At 47.7% G+C, this 18,775-nt stretch overlaps 1 protein-coding gene across 2 annotated transcripts in view; it reads right to left on the bottom strand.

Annotated features, from left to right (window-relative positions):
* Positions 1-3,679: 3,679 nt before the first annotated feature.
* LOC311371098 (NLR family CARD domain-containing protein 3-like) overlaps positions 3,680-18,775 on the bottom strand; it is a 31,060-nt gene continuing 15,964 nt past the window's right edge. Inside the window, exons 6-12 of one of the 2 annotated variants that reach the window (XM_084489329.1) lie at positions 16,924-18,709; positions 12,071-12,244; positions 9,664-9,837; positions 7,223-7,396; positions 4,764-4,937; positions 4,541-4,587; positions 3,680-3,921 (exon numbers count right to left, since the gene is read on the bottom strand). In XM_084489329.1, the coding sequence (XP_084345455.1) occupies positions 3,920-3,921; positions 4,541-4,587; positions 4,764-4,937; positions 7,223-7,396; positions 9,664-9,837; positions 12,071-12,244; positions 16,924-18,709 (2,531 nt within the window). In that variant the 3' untranslated portion in view covers positions 3,680-3,919. Of the gene's footprint in view, positions 4,588-4,763; positions 4,938-7,222; positions 7,397-9,663; positions 9,838-12,070; positions 12,245-16,923; positions 18,710-18,775 lie in introns of both variants that reach the window. The other variant, XM_084489328.1, reaches the window with a different exon arrangement.

Here is an 18,775-nt window from a genome sequence, read left to right as displayed (position 1 = left end):
CACCTACCACCGTCTATAACCCACCGACCACCGTCTATAACCCACCTACCACCGTCTATAACCCACCTACCACCGTCTATAACCCACCTGCCACCGTCTATAACCCTCCTACCACCGTCTATAACCCACCTACCACCGTCTATAACCCACCTACCACCGTCTATAACCCACCTACCACCGTCTATAACCCACCGACCACCGTCTATAACCCACCTACCACCGTCTATAACCCACCTACCACCGTCTATAACCCACCTGCCACCGTCTATAACCCTCCTACCACCGTCTATAACCCACCTACCACCGTCTATAACCCACCTACCACCGTCTATAACCCACCTACCACCGTCTATAACCCACCGACCACCGTCTATAACCCACCTACCACCGTCTATAACCCACCTACCACCGTCTATAACCCACCTACCACCGTCTATAACCCACCTACCACCGTCTATAACCCACCTACCACCGTCTATAACCCACCTACCACCGTCTATAACCCACCTACCACCCGTCCTCCAGCACCTTGCTCTGGGTGCTGGCGGCGTGCGTGTGCGCGGTGATGTCAGCGTTCAGGAGGTCCACCTCCAGCCGGTCGCTCCGGTAGACGGCCCCCAGCAGAGCCCCCCTGCAGCGGGGCTGGGGGTGCCCTGACAGACCCTGAGGGTGGAGGGGGTGGAGGTCAGAGACACACAGACACCACAACAGTCCAGTGGTCTGGGGGGTGTGTGACTGCCTGCTCTAAAGGTTGTGGGTTGGATGCCAGGTGTCCCCTGTCTAACCCGTAGGCGTCCTGGAGCCAGACGGCCCCTGAGGCTCCGTCAGACCGTCCTCCTACGCGCGTCACTGCTAACAAAATGGACCCTTGTTTTGAAAAGAGGAGTGTGAGGAGATCTGTGTTCACCCAAACGTATACAACACATATTGAAGGAACACAAAGACACACAAAGGGAGTCTTCTTCTTCTTCTCCTTGATTATTGAGGCAGTTGTCAGGGACGCGGGAAGTCAGTTTGAGTTGGGGTTGCTGAGAGAAAGTATATATAATGACGTCATAATAAATGATGCGCAACATTCATGGTTTACGTAGTAATACGGCCAGCAACATTTGACACCAGTTTTAGAACGTTTTACACTACAGACATGTTGACCACCAACATGCCAAAGCAGCTATAGAACCTTATTCAGCAACGGACAGATCACACACACACGGAATGGAGGTTTATTTCTGATCAAGACCATTTATTATTGACGCCGGACTAAAGCCTAACGTAACAATAACGGGACGCGTTATCGACAGCCTAACAGCCTAACGTAACAATTTGAACTTAATGTAAAAATAAAGAACTTTTACTAAACGTGACAATAAATAACTTCAAGTTGAAGAACACACACACACACATTGACTCAGTGAAGGCCGCACTCCAAAACCAAAAGAAATAGAACTCTCCAAGGTGCTGATCCTGCTTGGCTGCATGGCGCACTACCAGATCTGTGACACAAACAAGAAACGTAACTTACTGAATGAACCCGTGGGCTCCACAATATAAATATTATAACCATGACCAAAGAGAGCCTGCACAGCGGCAGGAGCATCATAAGAACACTTTACCGACCTTAAGCAGACGGTAGAACAGCCAAGGTGGTCCTGCACTCAGGGGGGGTGGGAATGATGGGGGGGGGGTTACCGTGGTGAGGGGGGGGGGGGGTTACCGTGGTGGGGGGGGTTACCGTGGTGGGGGGGGGGTGTTACCGTGGTGAGGGGGGGGGGGGTGTTACCGTGGTGGGGGGGGGGTGTTAACGTGGTGGGGGGGGGGTTACCGTGGTGAGGTTGGGGGGGGTGTTAACGTGGTGGGGGGGGGGGTGTTACCGTGGTGAGGTGGGGGGGGGGGGCAGAGAGAGACTAAAACATTTGTTGTTTTATTTATCTTTTCTGATTAATATATTATTATTCTTAAGGCTCTTATGTAACATTATTTAGTAGTAAAAGGAGAATGATGATGGGCTGAACACACGAGAACATTCAGTTGATCCACTGAGTTGTTTATTATCATTATGCTTCATGAACAAATACAACAGAAAAATGGTCCCTTACATGTACACAATAAACACAAGGACTGAAACAATAGAAGCTGCAGACTTTACTAATCATAAACAGGTGTGCACGTATCTTTAATAACTGAACATGTTCTGCGGCCGTTTGGTTCCCAACAGAACAAAAGGAATCAAGATTCAGTTTAAAGTCATTTACAACATGCAGCATTATCCCATAGACCTCTTGGTTATTATGAATGAAATATAAAATCTGATTAGGACAACAATGATGATATCATAGTCCATAGAACAAACATGTTTATGTCTGAAAATTACAAATATATAGTTGCATAAAAAAACATGTGATTTACCATCAATAGGTATTTAATATACATTTCAAAGGGAGAGGAGGAGGAGGGGGAGAGGGAGACGGGGGGGGAGTGGGGAGAGGGAGACGGGGGGAGGGGGAGAGGGAGACGGCGGGAAGGGGGAGAGGGAGACGGGGGGGAGGGAAAGATGCGAGAGAAAGAGAGAGAGACAGAGACTATAACTGCCCTAGAGACACTGACGCAAAAAGCAGTGTGTGTGTTGCGTTTCTGTGTGTGTGTGTGTGTGTGTGTGTATATATGCGCGTTTGTGTGTGTGTGTCCAGTCCCGGCGGGACAGGACCACACGTACAGACACAGAGAGAGAGAGAGAGAGAGAGAGAGAGAGAGAGAGAGAGAGAGAGAGAGAGAGAGAGAGAGCTATAACTAGGGGGAGACGGGGGGAGGAGGGGGGAGACAGGGGCTGGGGAGGGGGGGAGACGTGGGGAGGAGGGAAAGATGCGAGAGAAAGAGACCGAGGAGAAAAAAGAGAGAGACAGAGAGTAAAAGAGAGAGAGCGAGAGACTATAACTGCCCTAGAGACACTGACGCAAAAGCAGTGTGTGTGTGTGTGCACACGTTTGTGTGTGTGTGTGTGTGTACACACACACATGCACTTGAACCGTGGGTTCATTTACTGGTTAAATGTGTGTGTGCACACACACACACATTTAACCTAAACGGGGCCCCGCCCGAGAGAGAGAGAGAGAGAGAGAGAGAGAGAGAGAGAGAGAGGAGAGAGAGAGAGGAGAGAGAGAGAGAGAGAGAGAGAGAGAGAGGAGAGAGAGAGAGAGAGAGAGAGAGAGAGAGAGAGAGGAGAGAGAGAGAGAGAGAGAGAGAGAGACTATACTCACACAGAGACGCTGAGGCCCGGGCCCCCCCCTCCATACCCCAAACCCAGGGAGGAGGTCCTCCTGGGTGAAGGAGGTCTGAAGGTGTGGATGTGTGTCAGTGTGTCTGAGGACCCTCCTCCACCTGGGGACACTCTGTAGAAGGACAGAGTGCCAGCAGGCCGGTCCAGATACACTCCTACTCTGGTAGAGCCAGCGGGGGGGAGACGTATGTCTGTCTGTCTACCGTTGTACCGGGCAGAGTAATGATCATCATAACACTCAAGCCTCCAGGACTTGTTGTTCCCTCCAAGCAGGCTGTCACCACCCCCTCCTCTCCTTGTGATTCCTCTGTATGTCACTGCTATAGAAACAGCTCCTTTCCTCTCTACCTCCCAGTAACAGCGACCAGTCAGAGCCTCTCTACACAACACCTGGGGGCAGGAGTCAAATCTCTCTGGGTGATCCGGATACGACTGGTCCTCTCTGACCACCGTCACCTTTCTGTTGTCCTCAGACAGAGAGAGGAGTCTGAAGGCTGTGTTTGGGTCCAGTGTGAGTTCACAGGCATCTGACGGAGAACAAGACATGATGAGCTACTGAACCCTTCTGCATCTTCATCATCATCTTCATCATCATCCTCATCATCATCATCACTAGTACTGTTCTTCCTGTTTCACGTTCATCTTCTCTACAAAAATGAACATAGAAAGACTAAATCAAATCAGATGATAGCTACTGTAGTGGAGTAGTGTGCTATAGCTTTAGAAATAGTAATGCATATTGTTTATAAGATGTTTTAAGTTAAAATGTAAATCCCATGTGTGTGTGAGTGGTTGTCCCAGTCAAAACAATGAAAAATGTATACACTGAATATACTCCCGCAATATTTACACAACATACACATATTATACATCAAAACGTTCACCACGATGAGCTGATTAATCCTCTGTAATATCTAAGCTATAGTCTACATACTTTTCAAGATATTCGACTTTGAAAGGTTCCAATACACATCCATTGTGATCCACCTGTGTAAACAACAGACTGAACCAGCTGAGCTCACATACAGGCTGGAAACTAACTGTTGGTACCATAGACCTGGTCCATACATACAGTACATAGACATGTACACATACGTACACACACCTACACAAACATACTAGACACACATCAACACAGGCAAACATAGCTACACATACGGATACACAAGTCCACATGTGAATGAGCGGACGTCACCTCCTGCTGTGTGGATGGACTTTCCATCCCAATAGTGAGTGTGTGTTGTGATGAATCAAACAGACACTTACACTTCTTTAGAGCTGGTTTCAGCCTCCACACTCCACCGTGCTCCACACTGGGGGGGGAACAAAGTGAGAGCAGCATGTTGAAACATTCACCTTCATCATCTGCTGTCTCATCACGTTCTACACAACATGAGTGACAGCTGCCTTTTCAAACCACTTCATCTAGCAGCGGCTTGAATCCCTGTAGGAGACTTTGTCCCTGAGTGGTGAGCTGTCCTCTCCATACCTGAGAGTGTCCAGTCTCCAGCGTGGATCCTCCAGTCCAGCAGAGAGCAGCGCAGCTCCAGAGTCTCCTGGGTGATTGTAGCTCAGGTCCAGCTCTCTCAGATGGGAGGGGTTGGAGCTCAGAGCTGAGGCCAGAGAAGCACAGCCTTCCTGTGTGACCAGGCAGCCAGACAACCTGCACACACACACACACACACACACACACACACACACACACACACACACACACACACACACACACACACACACACACACACACACACACACACACACACACACACACGTGTGTGTGTGACCTATTACTTTTCTGGAGGTAAATCTTTTCAACATCCTCTGATGTGGAACTTAACTGTTTGATCATTAAATCTGTAAAGTTTTAGAGTAGAGTAAAAAAACAACTAAAGGGTAAAGGGGTGCACATTCTTTACCATCTTTCACCTCAAACCTAAAATGCAAACACTAGATTTTAGTGGAACTTCAACGGGGAATAAAGACTAACTAGACAGAAAACCACACTCTACACACAAACAGTAATTGTTTTTTTTCATTTAGGCGATTCATTTTTCAGTGACCCAGGAGGTGCTGGAACATGTTCCGGCGTGTTCCGGCTCAAATGAAGCACTGCCCCCTATGCATTCAAAACATTAACTTAAACCTTTTTAAAGTGAGTGAATCTGTTCACATGAATGGACACAGATGGATGGTAGGCAGTGGCGGTTCTACATTGAATTACACCCCGGGCGAGACCCCCTCCGAGCGCCCCCCCCCCCCCCCCCCCCCCCCCCCCTCTCAATTGCAAGAAATTCGAGGTGTGCCTGACTTGAGCCACTCATTCCATTAGAGTGTTGCTCTGTACCGGGCCGTCCATATGGGCAGGAGGGGCGGCGAACTACTTGCAAAAGCATGCTCCCAAAAAGATAGTTTGTAAATCATTGCTCCAAGTCTATTTTTAATAACGTGATCGTCACATTAACTATCTATAGTCTCTGTAGGCTTTCAGACTATTGTTGGTCTGTTGACATCACGTTTTGGATGATGGTGGACGTGGTGGGCGGCGGTTCTAGCTGAGTTTAACGTCTCATGTTGGGGCAGCTCAGCGACCGCGTTCCTCTGTATGTTGATCACATAACCCTGCAGGCTGCAATAAGGATTTCAATCCGCTAACAGTGGACCCCCGTCCCCCCCTTGTCCGTTATGGAGACCCAGAGGTGAACTGTCCCCCCCCCTCCCCTTTCCCCTTCTCACTAGTGGTGGATTTCATGATTCGTTTGAATGAATCAGTTCGCGTCGGTCAGTTTGCCAAGAAGAGTCGTTCGTTCGTTCGTTCGCATTTCCGGTAGCGGTGAATCATGATTCTCAGTCACTGAGTCGGTCAGACTCGGCTCCTCCCTCGTTCTCGTTCAAACGAATCACGATCGTGCAATGGTGCAAACGGTCATCAATCAACACAACATTAACTACGTTCCTTTTAGCTGAGGAGTGCTTCATGTTCGGAATCGGGATGTTGTTGCCCGGCTGACTCTCGTGACTTCTCAGTCCTCGAGTCTTCACCGCTAAACACAGTCAGTGAACGAACGGCGACTCGAGAGTCAGCGCGACTCAGCGACTAGTGGGTGGAGCTGGGAGTCGAGTCTCGGAGAACGAACGAGACGAACGACGACGAACGAGAGCGGCGAATCAGGTTGGTTTGTTCGTTTTAAAGAGTCGTTCGTTCAAACTGATTCGTTCGTGAACGAGCCACCACTACTTCTCATACAGCTTCTCTGACGGCACCTTCTCAGCGAGCAGGGCGCCTGCAGCCGGAGGGGGCGCCAATATGCCAACTCCCCCCACAGTGATATGAGAGATAATAGGTGGCTTAAATCAAGTGATCTGATTGGTTCCCAACTGTTGTATAATGAGCGTATACGCACAGCTATGACGCCCATTCAGTTTACAGAGATCCGTATCACTCCACGCCTAACTTGAACTGTTGTTTATTTATATATAAAAGCAATAGCATAGTTCACTGAAGCCTAAAAATATGTTGATTGATGGAGAGGGTGGAAATGTTGTAAAGCAATAGGCACACAGTGAGTAAACTCGATAGTAGGCTAAATTGCCGGCGAACCGAGCTACCAAGCTCGCTTTTTCAAAATTGAGGGGGTCTATGACTTTCATTTCGCCATACTTACGTAACCGTTTTATAAAAGCAATAGATCACTTCAGTCAGTGAAATGTTCTCATTATACCACAGTTAAGGGGCGTTGTCCGTCCCGACGTGCAGCGGAGGGACGGACAACGCCCCTTAACTGTGGTATAATGAGAACATTTCACAGCCTGTCGTGATCTATTGCTTAAATAGAAAACCGCTTCGCAGCAAGGATGATTTTTTTTTTCTTGTGTACTCGTGCACATGTGTCATCCCACCCTCTGTCCCTCCCCCCCTCTGTAAGTGTTTGACCGTTGAGTAAAACTGACCTGAGAGTTTCCAGTGTACAGTGTGGACTCCCCAGTCCAGCAGAGAGCAGCTTCACTCCTGAATCCTGCAGATCATTGGTACTCAGGTCCAGCTCTCTCAGATGGGAGGGGTTGGAGCTCAGAGCTGAGGCCAGAGAAGCACAGCCTTCCTGTGTGACCAGGCAGCCAGACAACCTACACACACACACACACACACACACACACACACACACACACACACACACACACACACACACACACACACACACACACACACACACACACACACACACGTGTGGGAACTATTACTTTTCTGGAGGTAAATCTTTTCAACGTCCTCTGATGTGGAACTTAACTGTTTGATCATTAAAACTGTAAAGTTTTAGAGTAGAGTAAAAAACAACTAAAGGGTAAAGGGGTGCACATTCTTTACCATCTTTCACCTCAAAACTAAAATGCAAACACTAGATTTTAGTGGAACTTCAGCGGGGAATAAAGACTAACTAGACAGAAAACCACATTCAACACACAAACAGTAATTGTTTTTTTTCATTTAGGCGATTCATTTTTCAGTGACCCAGGAGGTGCTGGAACATGTTCCGGCGTGTTCCGGCTCAAATGAAGCACTGCCCCCTATGCATTCAAAACATTAACTTAAACCTTTTTAAAGTGAGTGAGTCTGTTCACATGAATGGACACAGATGGATGGTAGGCAGTGGCGGTTCTACATTGAATTACACCCCGGGTGAGACCCCCTCCGAGCGCCCCCCCTCTCAATTGCAAGAAATTCGAGGTGTGCCTGACTTGAGCCACTCATTCCATTAGAGTGTTGCTCTGTACCGGGCCGTCCATATGGGCAGGAGGGGCGGCGAACTACTTGCAAAAGCATGCTCCCAAAAAGATAGTTTGTAAATCATTGCTCCAAGTCTATTCTTAATAACGTGATCGTCACATTAACTATCTATAGTCTCTGTAGGCTTTCAGACTATTGTTGGTCTGTTGACATCACGTTTTGGATGATGGTGGACGTGGTGGGCGGCGGTTCTAGCTGAGTTTAACGTCTCATGTTGGGGCAGCTCAGCGACCGCGTTCCTCCGTATGTTGATCACATAACCCTGCAGGCCGCAATAAGGATTTCAATCCCCTAACAGTGGACCCCCGTCCCCCCCTTGTCCGTTATGGAGACCCAGAGGTGAACTGTCCCCCCCCCCTCCCCTTTCCCCTTCTCACTAGTGGTGGATTTCATGATTCGTTTGAATGAATCAGTTCGCGTCGGTCAGTTCGCCAAGAAGAGTCGTTCGTTCGTTCATTCGTTCGTTCGCATTTCCGGTAGCGGTGAATCATGATTCTCAGTCACTGAGTCGGTCAGACTCAGCTCCTCCCTCGTTCTCATTCTCAAACTTATCACGATCGTGCAATGGTGCAAACGGTCATCAATCAACACAACATTAACTAAGTTCCTTTTAGCTGAGGAGCGCTTCATGTTCGGAATCAGGATGTTGTTGCCCGGCTGACTCTCGTGACTTCTCAGTCCTCGAGTCTTCACCGCTAAACACATTCAGTGAACGAACGGCGACTCGCGAGTCAGCGCGACTCAGCGACTAGTGGGTGGAGCTGGGAGTCGAGCCTCGGAGAATGAACGAGACGAACGACGACGAACGAGAGCGGCGAATCAGGTTGGTTGGTTCGTTTTAAAGAGTTGTTCGTTCAAACTGATTAGTTCGTGAACGAGCCACCACTACTTCTCATACAGCTTCTCTGACGGCACCTTCTCAGCGAGCAGGGCGCCTGCAGCCGGAGGGGGCGCCAATATGCCAACTCCCCCCACAGTGATATGAGAGATAATAGAAAACGGGTGGCTTAAATCAAGTGATCTGATTGGTTCCCAACTGTTGTATAATGAGCGTATACACACAGCTATGACACCCGTTCAGTTTATAGAGTTCAGTATCACTCCACGCCTAACTTGAACTGTTGTTTATGTATATATAAAAGCAATAGCATAGTTCACTGAATCCTAAAAATATGTTGATTGATGGAGAGGGTGGAAATGTTGTAAAGCAATAGGCACACGGTGAGTGAACTCGATAGTAGGCTAAATTGCCGGCGAACCGAGCTATGAAGCTCGCTTTTTCAAAATTGAGGGTGTCTATGACTTTCATTTCGCCATACTTACGTAACCGTTTTATAAAAGCAATAGATCACTTCAGTCAGTGAAATGTTCTCATTATACCACAGTTAAGGGGCGTTGTCCGTCCTGACGTGCAGCGGAGGGACGGACAACGCCCCTTAACTGTGGTATAATGAGAACATTTCACAGCCTGTCGTGATCTATTGCTTAAATAGAAAACCGCTTCGCAGCAAGGATGATTTTTTTTTTCTTGTGTACTCGTGCACATGTGTCATCCCGCCCTCTGTCCCTCCCCCCCTCTGTAAGTGTTTGACCATTGAGTAAAACTGACCTGAGAGTTTCCAGTGTACAGTGTGGACTCCCCAGTCCAGCAGAGAGCAGCTTCACTCCTGAATCCTGCAGATCATTGGTACTCAGGTCCAGCTCTCTCAGATGGGAGGGGTTGGAGCTCAGAGCTGAGGCCAGAGAAGCACAGCCTTCCTGTGTGACCAGGCAGCCAGACAACCTACACACACACACACACACACACACACACACACACACACACACACGTGTGGGAACTATTACTTTTCTGGAGGTAAATATTTTCAACGTCCTCTGATGTGGAACTTAACTGTTTGATCATTAAAACTGTAAAGTTTTAGAGTAGAGTAAAAAAACAACTAAAGGGTAAAGGGGTGCACATTCTTTACCATCTTTCACCTCAAACCTAAAATGCAAACACTAGATTTTAGTGGAACTTCAACGGGGAATAAAGACTAACTAGTCAGAAAACCACACTCAACACACCAACAGTAATTGTTTTTTTTCATTTAGGCGATTCATTTTTCAGTGACCCAGGAGGTGCTGGAACATGTTCCGGCGTGTTCCGGCTCAAATGAAGCACTGCCCCCTATGCATTCAAAACATTAACTTAAACCTTTTTAAAGTGAGTGAGTCTGTTCACATGAATGGACACAGATGGATGGTAGGCAGCGGCGGTTCTACATTGAATTACACCCCGGGCGAGACCCCCTCCGAGCGCCCCCCCCCCCCCCCCTCTCAATTGCAAGAAATTCGAGGTGTGCCTGACTTGAGCCACTCATTCCATTAGAGTGTTGCTCTGTACCGGGCCGTCCATATGGGCAGGTGGGGCGGCGAACTACTTGCAAAAGCATGCTCCCAAAAAGATAGTTTGTAAATCATTGCTCCAAGTCTATTTTTAATAACGTGATCGTCACATTAACTATCTATAGTCTCTGTAGGCTTTCTGACTATTGTTGGTCTGTTGACATCACGTTTTGGATGATGGTGGACGTGGTGGGCGGCGGTTCTAGCTGAGTTTAACGTCTCATGTTGGGGCAGCTCAGCGACCGCGTTCCTCCGTATGTTGATCACATAACCCTGCAGGCTGCAATAAGGATTTCAATCCCCTAACAGTGGACCCCCCCGTTCCCCCCCTTGTCCGTTACGGAGACCCAGAGGTGAACTGTCCCCCCCCCTCCCCTTTCCCCTTCTCACTAGTGGTGGATTTCATGATTTGTTTGAATGAATCAGTTTGCGTCAGTCAGTTCGCCAAGAAGAGTCGATCATTCGTTTGTTCGTTCGTTTGCGTTTCCGGTAGCGCTGAATCATGATTCTCAGTCACTGAGTCGGTCAGACTCGGCTCCTCCCTCGTTCTCGTTCAAACGAATCACGATCGTGCAATGGTGCAAACGGTCATCAATCAACACAACATTAACTGAGTTCCTTTTAGCTGAGGAGCGCTTCATGTTCGGAATCGGGATGTTGTTGCCCGGCTGACTCTCGTAACTTCTCAGTCCTCGAGTCTTCACCGCTAAACACAGTCAGTGAACGAACGGCGACTCGCGAGTCAGCGCGACTCAGCGACTAGTGGGTGGAGCTGGGAGTCGAGTCTCGGAGAACGAACGAGACGAACGACGACGAACGAGAGCGGCGAATCAGGTTGGTTTGTTTGTTTTAAAGAGTTGTTCGTTCAAACTGATTCGTTCGTGAACGAGCCACCACTACTTCTCATACAGCTTCTCTGACGGCACCTTCTCAGCGAGCAGGGCGCCTGCAGCCGGAGGGGGCGCCAATATGCCAACTCCCCCCACAGTGATATTAGAGATAATAGAAAACGGGTGGCTTAAATCAAGCGATCTGATTGGTTCCCAACTGTTGTATAATGAGCGTATACGCACAGCTATGACGCCCATTCAGTTTACAGAGATCTGTATCACTCCGCGCCTAACTTGAACTGTTGTTTATTTATATTTAAAAGCAATAGCATAGTTCACTGAAGCCTAAAAATATGTTGATTGCTGGAGAGGGTGGAAATGTTGTAAAGCAATAGGCACACGGTGAGTGAACTCGATAGTAGGCTAAATTGCCGGCGAACCGAGCTACCAAGCTCGCTTTTTCAAAATTGAGGGTGTCTATGACTTTCATTTCGCCATACTTACGTAACCGTTTTATAAAAGCAATAGATCACTTCAGTCAGTGAAATGTGCTCATTACACCACAGTTAAGGGGCGTTGTCTGTCCCGACGTGCAGCGGAGGGACGGACAACGCCCCTTAACTGTGGTATAATGAGAACATTTCACAGCCTGTCGTGATCTATTGCTTAAATAGAAAACCGCTTCGCGGCACGGATTATTTTTTTTTTTCTTGTGTGCTCGTGCACATGTGTCATCCTGCAGTCTGTCCCCCCCCCCCCCCCCCCTCTGTAACTGTTTGACCATTGAGTAAAACTGACCTGAGAGTTTCCAGTGTACAGTGTGGACTCCCCAGTCCAGCAGAGAGCAGCTTCACTCCTGAATCCTGCAGATCATTGGTACTCAGGTCCAGCTCTCTCAGACTAGAGGAGTTGGAGCTGAGAACTGAGACCAGAGCTTCACAGTATGTCTCTGACAGATGACAGCCATCCAGCCTTCACACACAATAAACACAACATGTTAGGAACTGGGATTAAAATATCTTACATCTTTTACCGTTAACATAAAAGGACGTGATAAAACTATAATTAGAGATGTTTTAGTAATTAAATCTAATATATACTAGTCAATACATTAGATCCTTATGTTTATTCAACATTGGCTGTAAAATGTATAATATTATAGAGTTTTTTGTAGTGTTTGAGACTCGTTCTGTATATTAATTTCACTTTTTAATCATAAGCCGTTTTCACATATGACCTCCGTCTTTTCTCTGCATTTGTGGATCAGGAGGTTCGACCGTGAGGGTCATTCACACTTATTCACACTTGACACCCGATATGCGGACATCGGTGTCGCTCAGACATCAGTAGAATCTCCGGCAGGTTTAGGGGGGTGGGCTTGCAAGGGGCGGGACATGACGTAAGGTCTTGGTTTGTTTTGGTTTGACTGTAGACAGCGCGGAGGCAGAACGGGCAGAACTTATCGCAATCATCTTAAATGTTGCTGCAGCGATGCATCATATATTCCGTTGCATCCACAACATCTGCATCAATCGATGAAAGATTGGAGCATGAGTTAGAGACAAAAAGAAGAAACGACAAACAAGAAAGGCGTCGTGAACGACTGCATTACCGGAGGAAGAGAGCGTCTTTTTTGGCTTCATTTCACATCTAACAAACACTGGGACAAATGTAGTTGATTTCTGTGTTTAACTGAGAAAACAGGGAGTGGAAGGACAGGACCCTATAATGTTCAACTAACTGTTGTCAATAACAATTGTTACGAGAGTTAGCGTATGTGTGTGCGCGAGAATGGCAGTGTGTGTGTGTGTGTGTGTGTGGGTGTGGGTGTGTGAGTGGACGAGCGAGGAGAGCGAGCGGTAGCGTGTGTTAGTTTAGTGAAGTAATGAACACTAATGACATTGCCAGTCAAAGTGAAGGGTGTTACCCCCGAGAGAACATCGGCCCTGGAGGGAACATCTCCCCTGTGCTCCTCGACTACGGTCTGGGAGCCGACAGCAGGAAAGGTGTAACATAAAAATAAAAAAACATTTTCTATATACGTGTGCAGCTGTGAACTCATGTATTGTAATTTATTGTATGATGTTGTACTTGAGGGATATGATAAGACCTATCATTTAGCGTTCACCACGAATGACTCTGAAAAGCAGTGCCACATTAAAATATGTTTTAAACCATTCAGCGAACAAAAGGCAACAGGCTGATTATCGATTAGGGTGCGGGTGCCACTCAATGACATGCAAACGTAGACTGAAGCGTCATCAACACGCCCACTCAACTGGTGTGAAATGCCCACATTCTACTGCTCACTCACATATAAGGTAATTAACATTTCCGCCGGCTAAAATACTACCTGAGGGGTAGTCTTTTATCAGGAGGTCCAACGTCAGGATAAGTCATTCACTATACGGCCCGTCGGGAGAATAGCGGGAGAATAGACGGTTGTACGTCCATATGTGAAAGCAGCTATAGTATTATGTACTTTATGTATATACATGTTCTAGTACATCTACAGAGATGTTTGGTATATTAGGTTACAACCAGCGGCGGTGCAAGGGGGGGGGCTAGCGGGGGCTTAAGCTCCCCCTGAAAAAGGCTGAGCCCCCCCCAAGCCCCCCCTCCCAAAACCACAGTCGTTTGGTTATGACGAATATTTAATCGAATATTTAATCTTTTTAGTCAAAAGATGTTTTTAATAATAATGTGGCGAGCAGCACGGGAACGACCAGACGGGAGCCCAAGGTGAGAGAGTTTGCAATAACAATACCCAATATATATATATATATTATTATATGAAGACATCGAACTGACTTATATGTTACAAAACTGAACTATGAAATCATATTTTTCATTTGCGTAAGTGATGATGACCGTTGCTGCTTGTTGAGTGATTTGATTGGTTGATTCGTATCATATTGTAGTGTGTAGTAGGGTTAGTTATGGTTACACAATATAACGTTGTGTATATTGAGATGTTATAAGTTAACCTCAAAAGATGTTTCCTATGTTATCATAACTTTTATATTCTACTATTATGTATGTTTTCGTTGTCCCTCCCCCTCCCTCCCCTCTCCCCTCCATCCCTCTCCCCCCTCTGTCCCTCTCTCCCCCCTCTGTCCCTCCCCCCCTCTCCCTCTCCCCCCTGTGTCCCTCTCCTCCCTCCCCCCTCTCCCCTCTGTCCCTCTCCCCCCTCCGTCCCTCTCCCCTCCCCCCCTCTGTCCCCTCCGTCCCTCTCCCCTCCCCCCCTCTTTCCCTCCCCCTCCGTCCCTCTCCCCTCCATCCCTCTCCCCCCTCTGTCCCTCTCCCTCTCTCCCCCCTCTGTCCCTCTCCCCCCTCTGTCCCTCTCCTCCCCCCCCCCTCTGTCCCTCCCCCTCCATCCCTCTTCCCCCTCCATCCCTCTTCCCCCTCTGTCCCTCTCCCCCCTCTGTCCCTCCCTCTCCCCCCTCTGTCCCTTTCCCTTTTCCCCGTCCCCCCCTTGTCTGTTATGGAGACCCAGAGGTGAACTGTCCCCCCCCCCTCCCCTTTCCCCTTCTCACACAGCTTCTGTGACGTCACCTCCTCAGGGAGCAGGGCGCCTGCAGCCAGAGGGGGCGCCGGTGAGCCAACTCCCCCCACAGTGATGTGAGCGATAATAGAAAACCGCTTTGCGGCGCGGATGATTTTCTTTTTTCTCGTGTACTCGTGCCGCCCCCCATGTGTCATGAAATAATGCGGCCCCAGGCGGCTGCCCGCTTGGCCCGTTCCTGAAACCGCCACTGATGGGAGGTGACCAAGGACATTTTCACGTCTAATAAAAGGGTGCACATTTTTTAGGTTGCCACCAAATTAAAAAGATTGTAGCCAGTAGAAAATGTGTCTTGATATATGCGTCCATATAACCAAACTACTGAACAAGGTTAAACGTTTTAAAATAGTGGGTCACCTTTTATTAATAATGAACGTATATTTATGCATGTAACCTCATCAATAACTATTTATTTATACTTATAGCAACATATTTAAATACAGGTGCATTTAATTATTGATGAACAATTATTATTCATTCTTTAATTATTATTTCATAATGAATAGAGCTTTTGAGTTTGACTTTTCACCCTGGTTACACAATATAACGTTGTGTATATTGAGATGTTATAAGTTAACCTCAAAAGATGTTTTGTATGTTATCATAACTTTTATATTCTACTATTATGTATGTTTTCGTTGTGTGTACTCCGTCCATCCCTCCCTCCCCCCTCCGTCCCTCCCCCTCCCTTACCCTCTCCGTCCCTCCCTCTCCCCCCTCTGTCCCTCCTCTGTCCCTCTCCCCCTCTGTCCCTCTCCCCCCTCTGTCCCTCTCCCCCCTCTGTCCCTCCTCTGTCCCTCTCCCCCCTCCCCCTCTGTCCCTCTCCCCCCTCTGTCCCTCCCCCCTCCGTATCTGTCCCTCTCCCCCCTCTGTCCCTCTCCCCCTCTGTCCCTCTCCCCCCTCTGTCCCTCTCCCCCTCTGTCCCTCTCCCCCCTCCGTCCCTCTCCCCCTCTGTCCCTCTCCCCCCTCCGTCCCTCTCCCCCTCTGTCCCTCTCCCCCCTCTGTCCCTCTCCCCCCTCTCCTCCCTCTCCCCCCTCCGTCTCTCTCCCCCCTCTGTCCCTCTCCCCCCTCTGTCCCTCTCCCCCCTCTGTCCCTCTCCCCCCTCCCCCATTGGGTAGCGCGAGTGATGGTCGTCTCGTCACGCCAATAAAAACGAATGAACCGCTCATAAAAACAAATACATCCCGGCAAAAAGTGTAATCTTGTTTATTTTTGGAGTGTTCACGTGTAGTTTATATAAAACAATGATTCACCTCAGGCTCTGTGAGTAGTGGGGAATAGCCCCCGAGACCTTCGGCGAATCATTGTTAATTATTATCATTTATCTTTTATGATTGTTATGATTGGGGAGTATGTTAAATAAATAAATCGGTACTGCTTTTATATCCTAGTATTAATTATTTTGTGTGTAATATAATACGTTATCACTGAACGTACAGAGATGTTTCCTATGTTATTATAACTTTTATTATCTAGTTTTATGTATATTATCTTGTGTGTATTGTTATACATGTTATTAGTGAACGTACAGATACGATTTGTATTTTATTATACCTTTTATATTCTAGTTTTCTCCATATTATGATAAGTTATACATATTATTAGTGAACCTACAGATATGTTTTGTTAGTTATAATAACATATATTCTAGCATATATTATTATACAGTGTTTCCCATACATAGACCAATGTGTGGCGCAGCGCCACAGATTCAACAACGAGCTCCACAAATTAATTTCGCTTTTATCAACCCTCCCCACCCCCCTTCCCCCCGTTAACAATCCCGTCCGCCCGCAATCCAACACAACAATCCCGTCCGCCCGCAATCCAACACAACAATCCCGTCCGCCCGCAATCCAACTACCCCGCCCCCGTCAACAATTCCACCCGCGGACCCTGTTATAATGTAAGCATTATAAAATTCTACAGAATCTCACTCCGGCCAAAAACCAAAAGTTGCCAACCCTGCAGGGGGGCACCACACATTGCTACCTGGTCTGTGGGAAACACTGTTATATATATATTATATTATATTTTATGTATATAGTGTTGTGTGTATTGTAATACATGTTATTAGTGAACTCACAGAGATGTTTTGGAGGCTTTGACCACTGGCAGCAGCCTCAGAAGACCCTCCTCTGAAGCAGAGTATTCCTTCAGGTCAAACACGTCCAGCTCCTCTTCTGATGACAGTAAGATGAAGACCAGAGCTGACCACTGAGCAGGAGAGAGATATTCTGTGGAGAGACTTCCTGATGTCAGGGACTGTTGGATCTGCTCCACTAGAGAACGGTCGTTCAGCTCATTCAGACAGTGCAACAGATTGATGCTTCTCTCTGGAGAGAGATCTCCATCCATCTTCTTCTTGATGTAAGACACTGTTTTCTCATTGGTCTTTGAGCCACTTCCTGTCTTTCCCAGCAGACCTCGTAGGAGAATCTGATTGGTCTCCAGAGAGAGGCCTAGGAGGAAGCGGAGGAACAAGTCCAGGTGTCCGTTCTCACTCTGTACGGCCTTGTCCACAGCACTCTGGTAGAGGAGGAGGAGTTTATCTTCCCCAGAGTTTGGTTGTTCTTCTGAGAGCAGATTGATCCCAGTGCCTATGAAGTGCTTAAAGACATAAAGGGCAGCCAGAAACTCCTGGAGGCTCAGATGGACAAAGCAGAACACCTTGTCCTGGTACAGCCCACACTCCTCTTTAAAGATCTGGGTGAACACTCCTGAGTACACTGAGGCTGCTGCGATATCGATGTCACACTCTGCCAGGTCTGACTCATAGAAGATCAGGTTGCCTTTCTCCAGCTGGTGAAAAGCCAGTTTTCCCAGAGAAACAATGATCTCCTTGCTCTCTAAACTCCAGTGTGGATCTGTTTCAGATCTCCCACGGTACTTCCTGTCCCCCTGTATGGACTGAACCTTCAGGATGTGGCTGTACATCTGAGTCACGGTCTTGGGCATCTCTTCTTCTCTCTGGGATGTTTTGAAGCAGTCCTCCAGAACTGTAGCAGTGATCCAACAGAAGACTGGGATGTGACACATGATGTGGAGGCTTCGTGATTTTTTTATGTGGGAGATGATTGTGCTGGCCAGCTTATCTTCTTTGAATCTCTTCCTGAAGTACTCCTCCTTCTGTGGGTCGGTGAACCCTCTCACCTCTGTCACCATGCCAACACACTTAGCAGGGATCTGATTGGCTGCCGCAGGGCGTGAGGTTATCCAGATGCGAGCTGAGGGAAGCAGGTCGCCCCTGATGAGGTTTGTCAGCAGCACGTCCACCGAGGTGGACTTTGTGACATCAGTCCAGATCGGGTTGTTCTGGAAGTCCAGAGGAAGTCGACACTCATCCAGACCATCCAAGATGAAGACAACTTGGAACCGATGGAATCTGCAGATTCCTGCTTCTTTGGTCTCAATAAAGAAGCGATGAAGAAGTTCCACCAAGCTAAACTCTTTCCCTTTCAGTAAATTCAGCTCTCTGAAAGTGAGGAGAAATGTGAAGTCTATGTCGTGGTTGGTTTTGCCTTCAGCCCAGTCCAGAGTGAACTTGTGTGTTAAGACGGTTTTACCAATGCCGGCCACTCCAGTTGTCATTATTGTCCTGATTGGTTGATCTTTTCCAGGTAAGGGTTTAAAGATGTCCTCACATCTGATTGGTGTTTCCTCTAAGGCTGGTTTCCTGGAAGCTGTTTCAATCAGTCTGACCTCATGTTCCTGGTTGACCTCTCCACTGCCTCTCTCTGTGATGAAGATCTCTGTGTAGAAGTCCTTCAGAGGTGTTGAATGTCCTGCTTTAGCGAATCCCTCAAACCCACGCCTGTACTTATTCTTCAAACTAGACTTGATTTTATGTTGGCACTCGACAGCATCAGATCCTAAAAGTGAAAACAACAGAAGACATCAGTTAGTGGAAGGTGACATCAGTGGAAACAGGTCGATAT

The sequence above is a fragment of the Micromesistius poutassou genome (genome assembly GCF_964030765.1).
Source record: "Micromesistius poutassou genome assembly, contig: SCAFFOLD_2485, whole genome shotgun sequence".
Lineage (NCBI taxonomy): Eukaryota > Metazoa > Chordata > Actinopteri > Gadiformes > Gadidae > Micromesistius > Micromesistius poutassou.
The sequence above is the reverse complement of the archived record's forward strand: the minus strand, read 5'-3'. Positions and strand labels throughout refer to the sequence as shown.